Genomic DNA, 20,369 nt, shown 5'->3' on the forward strand with positions numbered 1-20,369 from the left:
AAGATGATGTTCTTGTTCGAATTTTCATAACAAAAGGTTTATTGGTATGGTCACACACTGAATATGGTAAAATCTATGCAGAGGCTGTGGTGTGATAGGCTGTAAGCTCTTATATCAAATAGCTGTGAAAATGTAGCAGGGAGAAACAATTACTAATTTCTGTAGCACCAGAAGCGCTCCAGGTTCTATAATGCCAAGCTGAAGTGCTGATGGGGGTGGCTCTACTGCCTTTGAGCACAGCCTTTGCTTTTGTGTTCTATTGCTAAGGCTGTCACTATGGTGGTGGAAAGTATTTGGTAACTGGATAAAGTAAGTCTGAAATGGTGTGAAGGGAACACAGCCACGGTTACCATGGTCCCAGCTGGAGAAACCCCTTTGCCTTACAAATACTAATTCCTTTCAGGAATGTAAGTGCCCAAGAGCAGGGTCACTTGGAGAAACAGGCGTTTTAGCTTTGCCCTTTCTTTGCATCTGCCTTGTGTTGCTGCACACTCCCATGCACTATCATGTACCAACCTACAGAAAAAGCATATTCTTTTTTAAAGAAGTCAAAAGGGAATTAAATTTGTAAAATAAAACTTGAAATGCACAACTTGCCTCTTGCTTAAATATTGTAATCTCCTGCACTTACGGGAAAGACTGATCTAACAACTGGTAGTGGAAAAGTGCAGTATCTGCAGCTCCTGCTGCCTCTCACACACCAGATGCTCAAGTAACAAGGTTTTGAGAGCCATTGTATAATGCAGAGTCAAGATGTTCCTTTCTCTACTGAGGCAAATTTATTTTAAACAAAGAACGCCACGCTGCCATCTCCTATCCTAGAATGGTTTCAAGTTCTTAACACTGCTCAGAACTGTGGGGTCTGTACTGCTTTACAGCACTTGTTACAACCTGATGCCACTGCCAGTTGTTTTAACCTGCGGTTAGAAATATTTCAGGACAAGTCCTGCTGTGTTATCTTTTAGGCAATGAGAACAGCTTAACTATACTTGATTGGTTTGCTGTGTTGCTTTTTACTAACCTGCTTGAGCGAGATGTGACTTCCAGTAGCCTTCTGAAGTTAATCCCCTCTGGCCCTGCCTTCCCAGTGGGTTTTGGGTGGAGTTGAGAGCCTTCAGGCTCTCTGCAGGTCTTGGGATACTCATGATAGTATACAAAGCAGTAAGAAAAAATGAAACACTAAGACAAGAAGTATCTCCCCGTGGAAATGCAATTAACAAAGTATTAGCTTGAAGAATCACAATTTTTTAGCTTTTAGCGTGTCTCTTTGGCTTTCTGTCTGCTGGCTTCTTTTCTTCTGTTCCCGACTCCTGGACAGGGAGCCACTTCAGAGGATTGCGGCGGTACATCGGCCACGGAGGCAGTGTCAGCTTAGAAAAAAGGAATGAAGTCAGAACAGGTGAATCAAGATGCTAGACAAGTGTTTTGTACAGCCTATTAGAGAAACCTCACTCCCTGACTACAGTATTGATTAGTCTTAAAAGTCCATACAATTTCATGCTATGAAGACGTCTATAGAGAGGTTACATCGTACCCTGCAGAGTGGTGTTTAAGTAAGAACAACTAAAGGACCCCAAATCATCGCAAGGAGGAGGAGCATTTCTTCCTAAGATCTCATCTCAATCTCCCCTCTCTCAGCTTAAAACTATTCCCCTCATCCTATCTCTGCACTCCCTGATCAGAGCCCCTCCCCAGCTTTCCTGGAGCCCCTTTCAGCACTGGGAGCTGCTCTAAGGTCTCCCTGAAGCCTTCTCTTCCTCAGGCTGAACAACTCTCTCAACCTGCCCTTGTACGGGAGGTGCTCCAGCCCTTGAATCATCTTTGTGGTCTCCTCTGGATTTACTCTTAAGATCCATGTCTTTCCTGCACTTTAGCAATGTGAATCACAGGGCAAGTATTTGTCCGTGCTGACAAACCCTTAATTTAACGATTATTTCAGGTTATAAATAGTGTGTGTATTTTCTGATTTTGGGAAAAGATTTCTTACCAAACATGATAAAGCAAATCCAGCCATCACTATGTAGACAGTCCATCCAAACTGCTCAGTGATGTATCCATAGATGAAACCAATTACCTGAAAAAAAAACCCAAAATGGCAAACTTTAAATAAACAAAACCATTTCTGCTGCTGCGATTGAGTAGGGGGGCAGAAGTGAAATAGAACAATGCAGGTTTTTCAAAAGCACAGTTTGTACATCTTTCTAATCTTGCTTTTGAAAATTTTAGGCCAATAATGAAAGCAAAAGACTGAAAGAAGTCTCAATCCATGACAGCCCCTCTGATATTGCTTAAAGCTTTTAGTGACCCAGTTAAGGCAAATAAACGATAAAGTCCCTTAAGGGACCCACAGTTCCAGGATACTCACTGCAGAGACAAGAATGATTCCTTGAAAAATCTGTTCTGCTAACTTTTGGCCCTTGTAGTCCTGTGGAAAGAAAGGTTTTTTTGTCAGTTACCCAAACCATAAACCTACCAGTTAAACTCTTTCAGGCTACAGCCTGGAGTCAGCTTGAGCACCAGGCTTTCAGCTTTTTTGTTCAACGTTCAAACAAGACTGGAATTATTTTTCTTCCAGTGTCTGGATTTCACATGCAGAAGAATTCACCTCTTAATTTACTTAACAATCCCCCTATGGTCTTGCCCACATCTTCTAAAAATAAAAGCAAGGTCTGTCTGTTCAGGACGCATAATACAAGCTCAAAATATGATTGTGGTTAGCTTAGTGTCACTGTGGGAAAGCTGTAACGCCACAGGCTCGAGACAGGCTCGAGACAACGTGACTTGTGCATCACCTGTGTTTGCGTGACCTCAGAAACCGTGTCTCCCACTAAAAGCATTTCACCTCCTGGCTGTCTGCAACACGGGCAGCACAGCATGGAGGGGTTTCATAGAATGGTTTGGGTTAGAAGGAACCATGAAGATCATCCAGTTTAACCCCCTGCAGTGAGCAGAGACACCTCCCACTGGATCAGGGGCTCAGAGCCCCATCCAACCTGGTCTTGAACACCTCCAGGGATGGGGCAGCCCCCACTGCTCTGGGCAGCCTCTGCCAGGGCCTCACCTCCATCACAGCAAAAAAGTGTTCCTGATATCTAGTCTAAACTTCTCTTTCAATTTAAAACCATTACCCCTTGTCCTGTCACTACAGGCCCCGCTAAAAAGTTTTCCCCATCTTTCTTATAAGCCCCCTTTCGTTATTGGCAGCTGCTCTAAGGTCTCCCCAGAGCGGTCTCTTCTCCAGGCTGAACCCCAACTCTCTGAGCCTGTCCTCAGAGCAGAGGTGCTCCAGCCCTCGGATCATCTCCGTGGCCTCCTCTGGACCCGCTCCGGCAGCTCTATGTCCTTCCTGCGCTGGGGACTCCAGAACTGAACGCAGGGCTCCAGGTGGGGTCTCACCAGAGTGGACTGGAGGGGCCAAATCCCCTCCCTCGTCCCACTGCCTTGGACACAGCTTGGGATACAGTTTCTCCGTTCCCACCTTCACTTTACAGCACCGTAAAGCTCCCGTTTTCAGACGCCAAATCGACATAAGGCGGAGCACACGCTCCTCCCGCGCAGCCGCCCCTGGCCGGGGGGCGAAGGGAGGGGAAGGAGAGGGGGAAGAGAGGAGGACGCGGGCCCCGCCGCGGCTGCCCTACCATCTGCGTGGGGATGGAGCGGAAGATGTGCAGCATGGCGGCGGGAGCGCGTCTCGGCCTGCTCCTCTCGGGCTCGGTGGGTGCCTCGGGGCGGCGCTGCGCGGAGGTGGACGCGGCCGTGCAGGAGCCGGTGCTGGGCACGAAGCTGAGCCCCGGTGCTCGGGGGCGGGAGGAATCGAGCCCTCGGGACGCGCAGCCGAGCGCCGGAAGCGGCTGCTGAGCTGGCCGGAAGCGCGCCCGCCACGCCGCGTCGCCATCCAGTAGCACCCTCAGGACCCCTGGCTGAGGGCGAGCAGGAGCGAGGTGGCCGCGCTGCTGCCTGACTGGAATCAACGCCTGACATAGCAGCCCGGGGGAGACGCGTCCCGCCCGAGGGCTAAGCTCTCCTCGCGAAGCCGTCGGCCGCTGCCGCAGCCCCGTGAATGCGGCGGGACGGGGGCTGCGCCGCCTCCGCCCCTCGCGGCCATTAGGGCATCGGCGCGGGCAGCCGCGGCCCGCGCGGCGCGCGCCGAGGTGGCAGCTGGAGGCGGTGGCGGGGGGAGCTGCGCCCGCCCGGCCTCGGAGCGGGGCGCCCGCCGCGCTGCGCCTCCCGCGGGCACCGCCGTGTCCGGCCGAGCAGGTGACGGGGGCGGAACCGGGACGGGAGGAGCGGGGCTGAGGGGGGACCGGAGGGAACCGGGACCGGGGGAGCTGTTGGGGACCGGGAGGGAGCTGTGCCCGGGGGTCCCGGGAGCAGCCGTGATTCAGAGCCCTGGGAGAGGGAGCCGTGCCCTTGAGGGGAGACAGGAGGGGAGGAACCGGGGGGAACCGTTCCTGGAGGAACCGGGGGCGGGGGGCGAGCCGTGCCCGGGGGAAGCAAGGAGGCCCAGGGGGAGCCGTGATGGAGCGGGGGGAGCCGCGCCCTTGGTGGGAGCTGTGATGGGGGGGACCGGGAGGAGCCGTGATGGAGAGGATGGCCGGGGAGCGGTGTCTTTGGGGGAAGCCGTTCGTGCAGGGACTGGGGAGGAGCCGTGCCCAGGGTGAGGGGGGAATCTGCCCTCGGGAGGGCCCGGGAGAACCCCCCGTGCTGGGGAGAGCCCTGGGGAGTCGTGCCCGGGGCCGAGAGCTCAATAAATGCGTGTTCCCCACGGGAGAAATGCAGCAGCGGGCAGGAGGTGCTTCTGTCTGACACACAGCAGTCACAGCGCGGTTTGCGGTGTCTTAGTTTGGAGCTGTTGCGAGTGTTTCAGTGTACAGCTGTCATTGGCTCTTCAATTGTGCTTCTTGTTACGGGGCAATTGCTCTGTGTGTGACCCGAGAGCTGCCTCCCACCCCGCGGTGCCTGGCGCTCATACTGCCTTGCACAGTCACCGTTAAACAACGGACGGGTACACGTGTTTGAATTGCATCTCCAAATTGCATCATCGTGTTGTACATTTACTCCCATCTGTAACACGATGGCAATTCCTTCTGTCACGCTTTTGTGATTTTTCTTCCTGGGATGACTCTTCAGCTGATATTCTTTTACATTTTTTTTCGTAGAGAATCTCATGGTTTTGAAAATGTATAATGCCGTTTCTTAAACTCTTATGACCACTGGGTCCTGCCAAACCCTCACAGTTAAGTATAGAAGGAAATGGATGATCATTTGCCTGATTGCTGGGATGGTGCCAGTTCAGAGAGTTAAATAAATTGGTTCAAAGGAACCATAAGTAATTTTCCAGATTCTTTTTAGATCACTTGTGACTGGCAGGAGGAGTTGGTTTTTTTCCTATCAAGATCTGTATGTCTCCCTTTTTATCCCTGAGTTCTACTTTGGATATCTTCTTACTGAGATACCATACCCAGTTATTAAAATATGCCATAGAATTTTATCTCTTAAAGAGAAGGAAACATCACATTTGGAAGCTGTTTTGACCCTTGGGATGGGAGGGTGCTATGTCTCATGTAGGCACATGCTGGGAGTAGGAACTGACTGCTCCGTTTTCTCTCTTGCAGGAACTTTATGCTAATAAATAAAATAACAAGAGAAAAATGACACTAAGGAAAGGTAATTGTATTTGTGTGCATCTAAGTTTTTAAAATGTCTTTTGTTCTTTTCTGAGTTTCCTGATCTTCCTTTGGTTACACTGATAACCTTTTTTCTTCTAAATTTTCAGTGAACATTTCCATCCTTGTAGTGGCTGTTGTCATATTTTTGCTAGTTCTTCATCATAACTTCCTGGGCCTCAGTGACTTCTTGAAACAGGAGCTGTCAGGTATGTTGGGTTTTATTTTAATTGCAAAAATATTATTTCTTCTAAGACTCGTGTGAAAGCACGTGCTCTGGCCAGGTAGAAACTGCGATGCTGCTGGGGTAACGTGTATGATAATGACAAATCATTTGCATAACAAGTTATAATTTTTGTACTATTTTACGAATTAATCTTTTCCTGTTGTTACACCCAAGGAACTTCATCTCGGTGGGTTTGTCTGTTCTTGCTGTCCTTTCAATCGCAACAGCAAGACTTTCCTTGATCAGGATGCCAGGCAAGATAGCTGTAAGGGTTCCCTCCGGCTTTAGGAGTCGGTGAGATTAAAGTCCGTGAGATTAAAGCCATGACCAAGGGTACAAGCACCCTACTCTAGTTTAAGCCTCATTTTAGCACCTTCTTGTGGTGCGTGTGAATACGTACACTTAAATGTATGTCATTATTTGTCAGTGTGATGTTTTCCCATTCATTAACATCTTGGATTCTCGAGAGCCGGGGCTGTATTTGGTGTTTGATACTGGCACACTGTAATCCACACCCCAACGGAGACAGCCAAGTGCTTGCATAGTAGAACTACTTGAAGGTGTTGGGAATTTTAGCATGGTCATAGATGTTTCTTTTGCATAAAACAAAACGTGATGCCGTTTGTGCTCCACAGATTCAAATCCGCTTGGACTTCAGCCTATCGATTTCATCCCTGCAGTTCCCCAGAGGCTGGCAGATGGAAGGAATGATAAGGAGATTTCTGTGGTCATTGCAGCATCAGATGAGCGGCTCGGGGGCGCGATTGCAGCCATGAACAGTATTTACCGTAACACCAGATCCAACGTGGTTTTCCATATTGTTACTTTGAATGATACCGTGGATCACTTGAGGTAACGATCTTTTCGTTAGATTCCCCCAATGCTGTAAAACTGAAGTACCTCTGAGAAGAGGAGGAGTTGGCTTTCCTGGCACTGCTCTCCTCTGAATTATTTGCGGTCCTATCTGCTGCTGCTTGTTGCAGAGTTTGACAAGACTGCTGGGGAGGGCCTACAGTCATTCCTTCTGGTCATGTTTCAGGGATGGAAGAGAGCCATCTTTTCCAGAGGGGTTATACCCAACCAGTGGGGTTGGAGTTTGTTGGTAGAGGGGTTGTAAAAGTTAATTTCTGCGTTTTATCTACGCAATTTGAAGGCTTGCACTGAAATGTCTCCATTTTTCTAGATTGATTCTATGATTTTTACCCAGATTCGTTCAGATTCTTTTTGTGAAGGACTTGTAATAATGGGACCAGGAATTTCTAATGAAATCAGAAGCCCCCGCCTACCTTTTGTGTGCCCCAGCCGTGCCGGGGGCGGGCAGCGCGCATGCCTTGCGGCCCACCCAGGGCACCACCACCACCAGCCACGCGTTATCTTCTGTGTTTGTAGGGCAGGGAAATGAGGGGCTGCATCAAGGGCTGTGTCGCTGCCAACTGGATCTCTTGCTTCTCATTTGATTTTCTCTCATGTAACAAAATCTGTGCCTTTCTCCTGTTTGCAGGCTGTGGCTCAGTAAAACTGCTCTGAAAAATGTGAGATACCGCATTTTGGATTTTGACCCCCGTGTCTTAGAAGGGAAAGTACAAACGGATCCTCAAAAGGCAGACACCTTAAAACCTGTGAGGATGGGGTTTTTTTTGCAATTAGTAGTTAGTAACTATGTTTTTATATTGGCTTTTGAACACAACTAGAGATCAAAACCAAATCTGTTAGAGTAGAAGAATTTTTCATAATCAGATTTCTAAATTTCATCAAGTTTTTACCTGGTGGGGGATGGATTTGAGTATCTACGCGTGCATGCCAGTATTACTTTTTGGTGTGAGCTACAGTGAACACAGACACGTGTACATCAAGCATGTCAGCATCTCAGAGATACTACATGTATATTAGAATTTCCTATTTCTCCATGTACAAGCCAGTTCTCAAGTTAGTTTATCAATGCAAAGATTCATAGGAAACCAGAAACTGATGGAACCTGTTTATTTTAAATAACTTTTAAGGATATCGCTGCTTCTTTTACTTCCTTGACAGATGTCTTGGGCATCAATGCTATAGATAAGTGCTAGTAATATCATCTGATTTCACGTTTATATGGACAATTGTTCATTTAGTTCATCCCTTCTCTTGTTTTCAGTTAACCTTTGCAAGATTCTACTTGCCCACTTTGGTGCCTCATGCCGAAAAGGTCATCTATGTGGATGATGATGTGATAGTGCAAGGTATGGAGCCTTTTCTTAGCCTCTTGCCATTGGCCTTGCGCGGAGGTCAGCATGCCAGCTCTTACAGTAACCAAACACTTCTCCTTCAAAGGAGAGATGTAAAAACCTTGTAAATATGAAGGAGTTGGATTAAACCAAGTGGTTTTATCTGCTGTAGCAGCGGAGTGACCAAAAAGCCATTCAGTGCTTGATCGGGATTGCTTTGAATTTCTCTGTGCTTTCCTTCCATTTTCCAGATGACATTCTTGAACTTTACAACACTCCACTGAAACCTGGACATGCAGCTGCGTTTTCAGATGATTGTGACTCAACCACTAATAAAGTTGCTGTCCGTGGAGCAGGCAATCAGGTTAGTTTTATTCTGATTCAGTGGTAACAGTTCCTTGAGATCTCAAGCTTCAGAAACAGGCACTTGGCCTTAACGTTCTTGCAGGTCAACTTCCAAATGCAGCAAACCCGAAGGTATGACTGTCCCTACCCACACACCAATTTACTCTGGTGTTTGGGTTACAAATGATGCAGTTTCTGTTTAGGCACAGTAAAAGCATTTTGTATTTTTACTGCTCTTTATAAAGAGCAATTCCCAGTGTGGAACAGCAGGAAATCTTAGGACATTGGAGGGAGAGTTTTTCATCTGAGAGTACATAGAAAATTATTCTTCTACAAGTGGAACCATATTAATAATAAAGTAATGTTAAGACCATGCAGCATTCCTTAAAATACGTAGTTTATGTAATTGTAGTTTTAAAACGCCAGACCTCGTAAGTTTTCTTTCTTTTGTTTTAAAGAACTCACTTTAACAACATCAAGTTGCACTCGTCTGTTGGGGATTGTGAAAAAATTTTTCTTTAAATAGTTATTTGGCCATATTTAAAGCTAATTTTTACTCTTTTTCCAGTACAATTACATTGGGTTTCTGGATTACAAAAAAGAAACCATCCGAAAGCTTGCCATGAAAGCCAACACCTGCTCTTTCAATCCAGGCGTTTTTGTTGCCAATTTGACAGAGTGGAAATTACAGAACATCACTCAGCAACTGGAGAAGTGGATGGCGCTGAATGTAGCGTAAGTATCCCAGGGGCAGGGACTGGGTTATGGTGATGGCATTTATCTGTTAATTGAAGGGCTGTGTATATATATATCCGTGGATTCCCGTCATGCAGCTGCAAGTAAAAATCCACTGATTTAGGGCCACACAAGCATCTTTTCCCAACTTCTCTTCACCTTCTCTTCCAGAGAGGAACTTTACAGTAGGACTCTGTCTGGCAGCATCACGACACCTCCACTGCTAATTGTATTTTACAAGCAACATTCCAGTATTGATCCCATGTGGAACGTCCGGCATCTCGGTAGGTATGAAACACTTGTGACGCTGTTCCCACAGTGTGTTTTTCCAGGTCTGTGGCTGGAGCAAATGGGACTTTTCTTCCCTTATTTTATACCTTGTTCTTTAAGAAACACGGCTTTGCATCTTGTAAGAAAACATCTTGTGTAAGAAACACGGCAATACCATCTTGGGGCTTGTGAGCCCGATCCTTCATGTTCTGTTTCAAACTGTGAGGGAGGATAGTTCTTGAATTGACTTACTCTCAAATTCTCATTTTCCTTTCTTTTCAACATATATATTGTATCCAAAGTGATCCCAAGTGCTTCCTCCAAGGCTGTCGAGAAGAACAGACATTCAGATCTGTTTTGCTGCTGGTCAAACCCCAGTGCTGGAAGAGCTTTCTTAGGTTTCATTTCCAGGGAACCACTGTGGAATACATCTGGGTATAAATGGGGTTTTAGAGAACTTGGAAGTTAAGGCAGTACGTGAAAAGATACCGAGACAGATCAGAGTGGCACTTAGTTGCACCCGATTGCATTTTTCGTTTCTGCCTCCTTCCTTTCTCTATAAAAGACAAGATTTTGTTAGAATCCTTTGTTTTGAACTTAAAATATGTTGGTGTTTCTGCTGCCTTTATTTCAGGCACTGATGCTTGTTTCCAATAACAGGGTCTAGTGCTGGAAAAAGGTACTCGCCTCAGTTTGTGAAAGCTGCCAAGCTGCTGCACTGGAATGGACATTTCAAACCATGGGGAAGAACAGCTTCATACGCTGAAGTCTGGGAAAAGTGGTACATCCCTGACCCTACGGGCAAGTTCAGCCTGATCCGCAGGCGCGCAGAAGCCTATGAGGCGAAGTAGAGTCGATCTGGGTGACTGATGGCATTCTCTCAGGAAACTTCTGGAGCCAAGCAGAACGGTTTTTTTTTTAGCCCACTTGTATCCCAGAGCAGCCCTGGCCTCGGAGCACACGGCAGTGCACCCGCTCGCGTGCAGGCCAGAGGCACAGGTCCAGAGGAGGCCTCTCGCCTGTATGACAGATGTTACTCCAGCAGCTCTACAGCGCCAGGGAGGATCTCCACAAAGGAGCACTTTGGTTCGTTCATTTCTGTCTGTTGGGTGCTTCTCCTCCTGACTACCAGTCTGCTAGAGGAGGGGCATTTTGTCAGCTACAGGAAGAAACACTTGATAAGATCAAACTCTAACTGCTGCTGGTCCTTGCACCATGCCAAACTTGCACAGCAACGTACTGTAATTAAGAGCTGCTTGGGTTTTGTTCTGGTTTTGTTTTGTTTTCTTGTCCTGTGAAATAGTTTCATCAACAACCCTTTCCTGCATGAAATCTCCTGACCATCTCTGTGTCTTTCTTGCAGAATTCTGCAAAATTGAGTCTTGTTTTTTTTTTTGAAAGATGATTTCAAGTATTATTTCACTATGCAAAGTGTTTTTAACTGCCAGTGAACACTAAAACGTGTTTTGTGAAGTGGTGGAGAAAACTTTGTTCAAAAATAAAAGCTAATTTTAACCTGTTGACTCAGACTTTGGGTAAATGACGATGATGCTAACCTTCATCTGACCTATAAAGTGTTTCCTTTATAGGAAAAAAGTACATCTTTTGTTTAAGAGCACAGCAAGAACAAGCAGTTTGTTCCCCAGGGGAGACAGATCACCAGTATCATCACCTGTTGCCTCTCCCAGTGGAACTTCTGAACATGTAAAGGTTTGCTAGAAAATGCAACTTATTTCAGCTAGACAGGGGTATTTTACCTAAGCACAGGTCTGGGGTTCAGCATCTGTGATCCTCTAGGAGAAACAATTCCATTATATGGAGGATGAAAATTTACCTCAAAACTTAATTGCTCAAACATGACTAGAAAGCCAATGGAAAATCCTTCTGAAACATCTTTGTATACGGAGAAGTGAACAGATTAACTCAGTCCACTAGGAATTTTTTTAAATAGGCCTTTTTAATACAGGAAATGAAGTTTAGGATTTAAAAGCTGAATGCAGTCAAGTTTCCTAGACTTGTATAGAATCTGGGGTGATCAAGGGCGATACAATATTATGTACATTATTTGACACAGTAATAACTGTGACTTTGCAGTAGCCCTGGTATGCAGCGTTCCTCCAATTTCCACCGCAGCACACGTCTTCCTGACTGTTCAGAGAGGCAGTAAGTAATGAGTCTCCAAACCATGTCTCTACCCATAATTCATTCCACATAGTCTGTATTAAAATCGTAAGCATCATCTTCATCTGCTGTCTTATCCAAGCTGATTGACAGTGAATTGGAATGTTCGCTTTCTGAGGAAAGAAAATCACGTTAGTGAAACCAGTGCAGGTGCTGCAGCACTAGAGCCTGTTTCCAGACAGGGGTTTCAATACTGACCGGCTCTCTGCTTTTCTGAATTTGTAGGACTCGTTTGTCGTTTTCCAGGCTTTGCTTTCCTGGTGACCGGAACGTTGCTTTCCTACAAGTAAGAGGGGTCAGACGTGTTTATTCAGACATCACTAATGAAGTCTCCCACGCACATGAAACTCAACAGAGACTGACGAAGGCATCCCCTTTGATATACAGCTGGTCAGGAACACACTGCTGTACAACTGGCTTAGAGCAATGTTGTTTCCTTAATTAAGCAGAAAAGCCCAACTCTTATCTCCACAAGAAAGACTTTTTTTGTTATTCCTGGTGGCCCCACAGTGCCTACACATTCTCAGTTTACAGCAAGATACGGGCTGCATACTTAATCCTGACTTGGTGTCAGGATCTAAACAGGTAAAAGAAGCCTAATGAAACCCTGATTTACCTCTTCAACATCCTCCTCTTCTTCATCTTCATCTTGATCATCACTTTCTGTGAAATCCTCCTCTTCCTCTTCCTCCTTGCTTGTTTCTAAGTTTTCCCACTCCGATGCCTCCTCTATCACTTTATGTTCCTCTATTGTCCCATTTGTCATTCCATCTGACTGGAAAATGATGCTGCTTGACGGACTGGGGGATTTTACAGCTGAGAAAACGATAGGAAGTGTCTGTTAAGTCACTGTCAGAACTGGAAGTGATGCGTACCCCTGAGAGAACAGCCACTTGAGATCAAGGCTAAAGAAAGACAGTCCTGCCCCTCCCTTCCACACAGCAGCACTCCCACATTAGCAGGTAGAACAGTTCTCTGAGAACAACTGTCTATGACTCCTCCTAGGAGGAGCTCAAAGACTTGGATTTGAGTACAGATTGGACTGAATAAAACATATTTCGTGTTTGTGCTCTTCCAGTGTTCTTTGCCAGCATTTCCTTCTTAGGGGGGGGTAGGTCAGGTGAGCAGAAACTCAAAACTAGCAGGGGTGCTGTTCTACTGTGTCAGGATATTTCTTTCTTAAAAGGTTCATAGTCGCTGCATATTGGCAAAGCTATCATAAACGCCAACAGGGCTTCCGTTTGAAATCTCGCACCGAAACTACTACCACCACAGCGCAATAGTGACAGTCCTACCTTGAACAGTGGTGGTGTTTTCTTCTTCTAGTTTCTTTAAATTAAAGCAGTCCCGCATTTCAGCTATTTTGTCTTCTGTAAGGTATGGGGGAGGTCTCGGAGATTCTGGGGGTTGTGTGTGGTAGCTTACTTTAGCTCTGGGAAAATAAAATATCAGCATTAAAAACCAACCAAAAATAACACAGTTAAATCCCTGTACTTAAAAATAAATCCCAGCACAAAGACTTCTCACTCCTCAACCTAACTGCTCGTTTATTATCGTTTACGGGCGGTTAGGCAGCTATTTAAATGTGACTGAATTTTAACAGTATTGAGTGGACAGCCCACTCCTGAGGGGGAAAAAGAAACTGTATTTTGTTACACAAATCATCTGCGTGTAAAATCATAAGCTGTAAAAGCAGCTGAACCACTTGGGGAACAGTCACACGTGATTTCTGACTCTGAGTTACATTTACTCCCAGTCTCAGAATATTGGAACCACTATAAATCTCCACAGAAAATACGCCCTAGCCTTTCTTGTCTGTAAAAAAAGACAACACTGACTCGTGTGTTTGAGAGGAAGGCAAATTCCCCTAATGGAGTTACAGCAGAAGTCAGCAAACTGGCTATGGAATTACACACAATGTGCTTTGACTCTTTCCATGTATCTTTCACCTCTCTAGCAAATGATCCATGGATGGTGTTCTCAGTATGTTACCCAATCCAGGTCCCTTTACCGAAGTAAAACTATAAGAAAATGAAAAAGGAAAAAGCAGCCTCTCCCTTTCGAGAGCTTCTCGAGACTCAGAGCTTCTGCTTTCTGGGTTAACAGTGTGAAAAAGGTAAGGAGGATGGGGCCCTGAGCTGCCTGTTCCAGTGTGATGTGTCTCTGCCCATGGCAGGGAGGGGTGGAACTGGATGGGCTTTAAGGTCCCTTCTAACTTAAACCATTCTATGATACATTCTATAAAGCAGAATTCATAGTGTACGTACCCTGTCCAGTCACACAGCAGTAATTTCGCTATATTCTCTACATCTGGAACACCCCCCTTTTTCAGCACACCCCTTTTCTGAGCAAGCAAAGTTAAAAACTCTTCCGTGTTCCTGAAATCTGGCATAGTGTAGCGTATCATTACCTAGTACAAAAGAAATGATGCATTCAGAGATACCCACTTTTCCTCACAGTTTTGGGAATAAAAGAGCAAATCAAATTGGGTTACAAAAAGCATAAGCAAGTCTGTGAAGAGCCATTTTTCTCTTGCACGGGGCAGTAACTGTTACAAAGCAAAATGCTCACTTCATAAACAAATTCATCTGCCACTCGCCCATGGCAGTGGGGTAGAGAGAGAGGTTCATGAAAATACTTTTATCACAGAACTGAATGGAATCAAGCTTAGGTCAATCTACTTGAAGCAAGAGTGAAATCAGAGTTGGATCTGAGGTCTTCACTGTAATAATAGGAGGCAATCAGAATATCCTCATTTTTCACTCTGCGATACCATGATGAGATCTTAAAAGCAGGGTTTTTTAAACATCAGTGAAGTCATTAGGAAAACTGATAGGATCCCAAGGTGCCACTTCTGCCTCCCCTTTGTAGGGATGAACAATCACTCTTGGCGTTGGATACACCAGCCAAAGTTTGCCACGCTGTAGGGTTAGGTGAAAGCAGTGCTAAAGACTACCAGAACGAGCTGAAGTGAAGTGAAATTTGGTTATTGGCCTAAGAAACCTACAGAGAAGTCAAAGGCAGTGACAGGTGCGGAAAAAGATGGAGCTCACCTGCTGTTTATTGCAGTGATTTAGAATAGCATCTGCTCCTTCAAGCACCTCTGCCGAGTCCGATTTTTCAGTATCTATAATGCTTCTCAAGGCCAGAGCCAAGCTGCTGTTGGTAGGATCTGCAATTATACTTGGACTGTCCAGCATCTTTGTCTGTTTATCAACGTGCACAATTTGCACGGACCTATTTAGAGAGAAACGCACTGTGAGTAGATGAAAGATAAATTAACCACAACGGAGTGGTAACAGTGAGGAAGGCAAGGCACAAAGCTCAGCGTTGGACTGAATGTGCTCCACACAGAGTCAGCTTCAGTGCTTTTTCATCATCTGCTTTGGGTAGGACAGAAATCTCAATGTACAAAACCAGACAATGTTCCCTGTGACAACTTCCTTCACACAAATCAATACCTTTCATCCTGGCAAACTGAATTTCAGACTGCACACAGGGGCACAGTTTGCCCTTAATGGACAGAAATTGTACACAAACTCAAGGTAATCGGACTTACTTGGTAACGCCTCTTGCTAGGCCAACGTTGCAAGCACGAACTCCTTTAAGGCTGTTGATTATGCTGCTCTTTCCCACATTAGGGAAACCTGAATAAAAACACATAAATTCTTGTAAGTTAAATAAGAAAATTCAGCTTTTGTAACACTGATCAAAGCTACTTCTTCCAGGTGTCCTTAGTTAAGTACATCTTAAGCGTGAGATCAGAGTTGGATCTGAAGTCTTCACTACAGAAGTAAGACAAAATCTGTATCCTCATTTCTCACACTGATGATAAAAGGGACACAAAAGACTTCACCGAATGTTACACCACAAATCTTACGTGATAGGAGGAAGGCAGTGCAAGCTGAGTGGTAACCATGAAGTAAGGCCTCACAATGTGCCTTGCGGACTACGTGCATGGAAGTGCCACATACATCGCTGTCAACTAAAGTACTACAGTAGGGAGTCTTAGATGAAAGTGTTAGGAAGCCTCTTAGCAACTCATGTGTTAGTTGTTTTACCCGATTTATAATACAAGATATCAAAGCTTTATGGAAGGAGAAGGAAACTCCTCATCTCTCCAATCGCTTACCTACTACTCCAACCTGAATGGCTTTGTTTTGAGTCTTGACATATTCTTGAAGGACTCTCAAAAGGCATTTGCTTCCAAAACATTCAGTGGTTCTCGATAAATCAACACGTGCACGTCTTTTTGTGAACTGATCTGGCTAAGGATTCAAAGACAAAAAAAAAACCCAAAACCTGGTCAGGAGCTATTCAGGAAGATAAATACAAATGCTTTGATTAATTGATCTACTACAATGTTTCCAACTCTTGCCCTCTGTTAGACATTACTGTCTTGTTTTAACAAAAGGAATTAGTTTAATAAGAAATTGGTGAGTCTCACAAGATACAGTAAAAAGGTCAGCACAAACTACTAGGAGAAAAAGGACCTGACATGACCACAATCATGGCTTGTGATTTCAGTTCAGTCTGTACAGAAGATTTGTTACGTAACCATAGAATAACCTTGTATGTTCAGACTGTAGAATCCTTAAATCTGCAAACTCACTTGAGGCTTCAATTTCAAAACCCACTCTCTACATTGCAGTTTCTGCACTGTTCTCAGGAGTGTCCTTTTCACGGAGCAATTGCAAACACATACAACTTCGTCATGAGAAAGCCTGGAGCGCTCTTACCATAGTCTTGTCCTTCATCAGCGTTGCTGATTTAAAAGCAACTGTTGGAAACTCCTTGTTCAAATAATTCAGCCATTTCTCTAAATTCTCCTTTGGCACTAAATCTGGAAGAAAAAAAAAGGGCACAGTCCTTTCACTACTTTGAATCTTAAATGTCATTGTATGGAGGAAATGTAATGTCTAATCAGGAACCAGGATGCATTTTCTTCATTTCATGTTTATTTAGAACAAACAATGCTTGGCTGAAAACTCTAGTAACTAAAGTACTGGGTACGTTCCCAAAAGGCACCCAGTGTTGCAAGTTTTGGTCTTTATTTTCTGTCTTGAGCAGAATAGACCACGATGACATCAGGTTTTTAATGCTGGGGTCCTGCTAGGAGACTCTGTACCATCTGTATGGTAGAGAGTGATGTTCTGCGAAGGATTATCCCATCATCCCTGCTAAGGTTACTCTAATACAACACCCTTTGCTCTTGCTGTCGCTTTGGTATTTCCCTTTTTTTAAGCTGGTAACTCAGTATCTAATTCCCAGCCTTCTTAGCTGGTTTCACCTGCTTCTGCACAGATTCTTTCACACAACGACAGTAGAGGGAAAATACGTCCCAAAGCCCAATTTCAAATACAACTGTTGCATTGATTTGCTGATCCCTCACTCACCATTGCCTCAGTGGGACTTGCACTGTGACCTCTGCCCACTCATCGACGTTCACACCAATGTTAAAAATCGTAAGATCTTTAAATTCTGTCAAATTTGGCTGAGACTGGCCAGTGCCATCAGAAATTATTGCAAAAGAAAAGGGCTAATGCGCATTTATCTGCCTGTGGTGTTTTCTTAGCGAATTAGACTAAAAGGTGGAAGAAATGTGACCCCTTCAGTAGGGCAGCAAGCTCAGCGTTGGATCTTATGTCTTCAATGGAAACTCAGATCCTTTTAAAATCTTCTTCATAGCTCACGTACCAGAGGGTGTCACAGTGACCAAGTAACACTTCAAGGAAACTGTCCTTCTTACCAATTTTGTTCAGAACCAACAGTAGCTTTTTGTCTCCAGAGCACGTTACAGCTTGCTCCAGCTGAGGACACCGGCAGCCCATTGGATCTCTTGCATCTAAAACCTCTAGAACCACGTCTGAGGCCTCAATCACCTGCATTAAAAGAAAGAGAAGACTCAAATAAGACAGGACAAACAATTTGACAGCTCTGAAGTAGCTGTGGCTTACAACAGTTACTGTTGAATTTCACAGAGTGATTGGTGAGGTTTCATATCACTTCTTGTTTGAGCTCCTTTCTCCTGAACCAGAAAGCTGAAGCAATTTCCATAATTTTCTTCCAAATACAAGAAATCCACTAGCACCTCATTATTGCAGGACTCTGATCACTCGGGATGTACCGACATTGGCCCAAAAATCTACTGCCTCAAAGTGCTGGATGCCTCAGTAGCTCATGCCAGGCAAGACTGAAACCCTCACAGTTCCGTTCTAAAATCCCTGACTTCAGTGTTGAAGTTTATCACAAGCAAACTTTACACTGTCTAGCAGTTGCACAGTAATGCAAAGAAGGGAAACAACAAGCGGTCTCATTACTGAGTCTCGTCAAACTGTATAGAAATAGTTGAAGCATCTCACCTTGTTGAGCTCCCTGCAGAATGATTTCTTTGAATTTTTATCCGGCAGTTTCTTAGCCATTGCTTTAGATTTGCCAGAGGATTCCTTTATGCAAATAAAAATGAAGGGAATCACTTAACTGAGAATTAATGTATTATACTGTGCATGTGCAGCATGAAAATAGAACACGTAACATACTGCTTAAGAAGATGTCGTTCCAGGATGACTTTTATTGCTTCGTAAGCTTCAAAGAAATAAAATCATACCCAACACATACCTTTCCATCTTTTTCCGTGACTTTGGCTGCATTCTTTTTAGCTTCAAGTTTCCTCTTCTTTTCATGTTCCTTCTGTCTGTTGAGCTTCTGCTTTTGTTTTAGTTCTTCAAGCTGATTGCAAGCAAAAACCCAAGCCACATAAAAGAGACTGGAAGGTGGTATGGAACTGTTCTTTCTCCCTGATTACTTATTTCTGACCAACGTTCTTGAGACAGATTAGCTAGAAATCATGGCTCTCCAAGCGACACCGGGAACTCTTTGCTTTCTACCCTGAAAACTGTTGCCTTCAATTGCGTCAAAACCAGAGGCAATACATGTACTAGTCAGCCCCCAAAATAACCGCCATGCAGCAACCACATTGCAGCTGGTAAGGCTGCTGTGCTCCTGTCCACATTACGCCACGCTGCAGGCAGCTGATCCTTACTTTCTGTATCATCACACAATGCCAGGACTTAACTTTTAGCGTTCTGATGTATCTTGGCATCACAGGCAATTTGAATTAGATGTGACACTGCCAGCCTGCTTATATACACTAGCATGAAATGAAGGTTAAAAATGAAAGAGCAAATTCTTACACACTGTACAATGCTGAAAATATATTATTTTTCAAGCTACACCTCTCCTAGGACCATTTGCAACCTACTATGTTTGCACCTCTAGATACATGCACACAAAGTCTCCTTTAAGACAGGAATGATCTCGGTTCCTGTCCTCTACTACAAACTGTATTTTATTTTACCCTCTGCTTTCTTTGCTCTGCTTCCCGTAGAAGCTCTTCCTTAAACGGTGCAGCACTGGGAATACCAGGATCCTTCTTGGGCTTTTTGTGTCCACGTTTTTTGGCCTCCTTCCTGACTTTTCGGTGGTGTTCTCTGATCTGAAGGCAGGAATAAGAATATTTTCTCAGTCTGAGGCAAAAAAAATTGTCCCTCCTATTTCCAGAGTAAAAAAATGGCACATTTCTCTCTTTACACTGGTGTTTTGGTTGCATAAAGTCTCATTGTAAAGCTACGCTTAATGATATGAGCCCAAAACAATGCCAAATACCCGCACACCTTTCTACACTCCTTTCTCTTCCTTGAGCCGACAGTAACTGGAAAGCAAGTTCCTTACTACACTCCTGACTCAATATCCATTTTAACATCCTTATTGTGAACATGTACATAAAGAGCGTTTCTGGTGTTAACTTGATCAGCACGTGGCTTTAACTGGCGACAGACCGCCCACCCCAGCACCCACCTTCTTCTGGATCTTGTAGCGCTTATGGCAGGTCAGCCTCTTGCTGGCTTTCCTCAGCTCTGCAAGGCACCGCGCTCATCACCGCCAGCTCCTGGCTTGCCCGCGGGGCCCGGGGAAGGGGCCGAGCTGCCACCGTTTCCCGGTGCCCCATTCCCTCTCTTTTCCCTCCTCCACCTGCTGTTCCCTCCAGTCCCAGAGACCAATCCCCCGGCTGCCGTTCCCCGACTGCTGCCCCCCGTAGCCCCGTTCCCTGGAGCCTCGGTGCTCGGTTGTCGCCGCTCCCTCGAGTCCTGGTGCCGATATCACGCCCTCCCCAAGCCGTTCCTCCCCCAGCCCCCTACCCCTCCCGCTTCTTTGGAGCCCCGCTGCCCGATCCTCCCACCCAACCCTCCCACGCCGTTCCCCCGGTCCCGGTGCCCCATTCCCGCCCTCCTTCCAACCCCCCTGATCCCGGTTCCGCCCCGCCCCCCATTCCCTTGAGCCCCGGTGCCGCAATCTCGCCACCCCCCCCAGTTCTCCGGGGCCCGATGCCTGCCCCCCTCATTCCCCCCCATCCCCCGGTGCCCCATTCCCTCTCGTCTCCCCACTCCCGCCGTTCCCGGTGCCCCACTCCCTCTCTCTTCTCCCTCCCCCCCGTTCCCGGTGCCCATTTTCCCCCGGTGCCCCCACTTTACCCCAGTGCTCCATTCCCTTCCCCCCCCCCCCGCTTCCAAGTGCCCCATTCCCCCCCTTCCCGTCTCGACCCCCCGTCCCCGGTGCCCCTCTCTCACTAGGCCGCCTCATGGCTCCGCCGCTGCCTCACGTGGCGCGCGCGCGCTCCCTTCCCTGACGTCCTCTGCCGTAAAGCAGGGCTGCGCTCCCTGGGCGGCGGTGTCGTGCAGCGCT

General features: G+C 45.8%; 3 protein-coding genes and 4 non-coding genes across 9 annotated transcripts; 1 reads left to right on the forward strand and 6 right to left on the reverse strand.

Moving 5' to 3' along the window:
* Positions 1–21: 21 nt before the first annotated feature.
* SPCS1 (signal peptidase complex subunit 1) lies at positions 22–3,895 on the reverse strand. The gene is made up of 4 exons (XM_009569349.2): positions 3,639–3,895; positions 2,366–2,425; positions 1,988–2,074; positions 22–1,370 (listed from the first exon to the last, which is right to left on the reverse strand). The coding sequence occupies exons 1-4, from the start codon at positions 3,672–3,674 to the stop codon at positions 1,248–1,250; spliced, it is 306 nt and encodes a 101-aa protein (XP_009567644.1). The 5' UTR covers positions 3,675–3,895; the 3' UTR covers positions 22–1,247.
* A 235-nt stretch (positions 3,896–4,130) lies between these two features.
* Positions 4,131–11,279, forward strand: GLT8D1 (glycosyltransferase 8 domain containing 1). 3 transcript variants are annotated; one of them, XM_054076555.1, is made up of 11 exons: positions 4,131–4,257; positions 5,160–5,236; positions 5,616–5,667; positions 5,777–5,875; positions 6,528–6,744; positions 7,394–7,511; positions 8,027–8,111; positions 8,348–8,460; positions 9,010–9,176; positions 9,348–9,460; positions 10,107–11,273. In XM_054076555.1, exons 3-11 carry the CDS (start codon positions 5,652–5,654, stop codon positions 10,295–10,297), a joined length of 1,119 nt encoding a protein of 372 aa, XP_053932530.1. In that variant the 5' UTR covers positions 4,131–4,257; positions 5,160–5,236; positions 5,616–5,651; the 3' UTR covers positions 10,298–11,273. The 3 variants fall into 3 exon arrangements, with proteins under 3 accessions (XP_053932530.1, XP_053932531.1, XP_053932529.1); XM_054076556.1 differs by lacking the exon at positions 5,160–5,236 and having other exon boundaries at positions 4,133–4,257; positions 6,573–6,744; positions 10,107–11,279; XM_054076554.1 differs by lacking the exon at positions 5,160–5,236 and having other exon boundaries at positions 4,133–4,257; positions 10,107–11,271.
* An 86-nt stretch (positions 11,280–11,365) lies between these two features.
* GNL3 (G protein nucleolar 3) lies at positions 11,366–20,350 on the reverse strand. The gene is made up of 15 exons (XM_054076550.1): positions 20,255–20,350; positions 19,485–19,543; positions 18,985–19,122; positions 18,246–18,356; positions 17,990–18,073; positions 17,377–17,509; positions 16,367–16,470; positions 15,760–15,895; positions 15,187–15,274; positions 14,681–14,864; positions 13,895–14,037; positions 12,923–13,059; positions 12,244–12,443; positions 11,826–11,907; positions 11,366–11,740 (listed from the first exon to the last, which is right to left on the reverse strand). Exons 1-15 carry the CDS (start codon positions 20,265–20,267, stop codon positions 11,649–11,651), a joined length of 1,704 nt encoding a protein of 567 aa, XP_053932525.1. The 5' UTR covers positions 20,268–20,350; the 3' UTR covers positions 11,366–11,648.
* On the reverse strand, positions 14,313–14,388 carry LOC128853329 (small nucleolar RNA SNORD19). The gene has a single exon (XR_008451790.1). It is a non-coding gene; the product is annotated as a small nucleolar RNA SNORD19 (small nucleolar RNA).
* Positions 14,942–15,019, reverse strand: LOC128853325 (small nucleolar RNA SNORD69). The gene has a single exon (XR_008451786.1). It is a non-coding gene; the product is annotated as a small nucleolar RNA SNORD69 (small nucleolar RNA).
* Positions 15,376–15,449, reverse strand: LOC128853330 (small nucleolar RNA SNORD19). The gene has a single exon (XR_008451791.1). It is a non-coding gene; the product is annotated as a small nucleolar RNA SNORD19 (small nucleolar RNA).
* LOC128853328 (small nucleolar RNA SNORD19) lies at positions 17,246–17,318 on the reverse strand. Its single transcript, XR_008451789.1, has one exon. It is a non-coding gene; the product is annotated as a small nucleolar RNA SNORD19 (small nucleolar RNA).
* Positions 20,351–20,369: the final 19 nt, after the last annotated feature.

Source organism: Cuculus canorus, chromosome 11, assembly GCF_017976375.1.
Source record: "Cuculus canorus isolate bCucCan1 chromosome 11, bCucCan1.pri, whole genome shotgun sequence".
Classification (NCBI taxonomy): domain Eukaryota; kingdom Metazoa; phylum Chordata; class Aves; order Cuculiformes; family Cuculidae; genus Cuculus; species Cuculus canorus.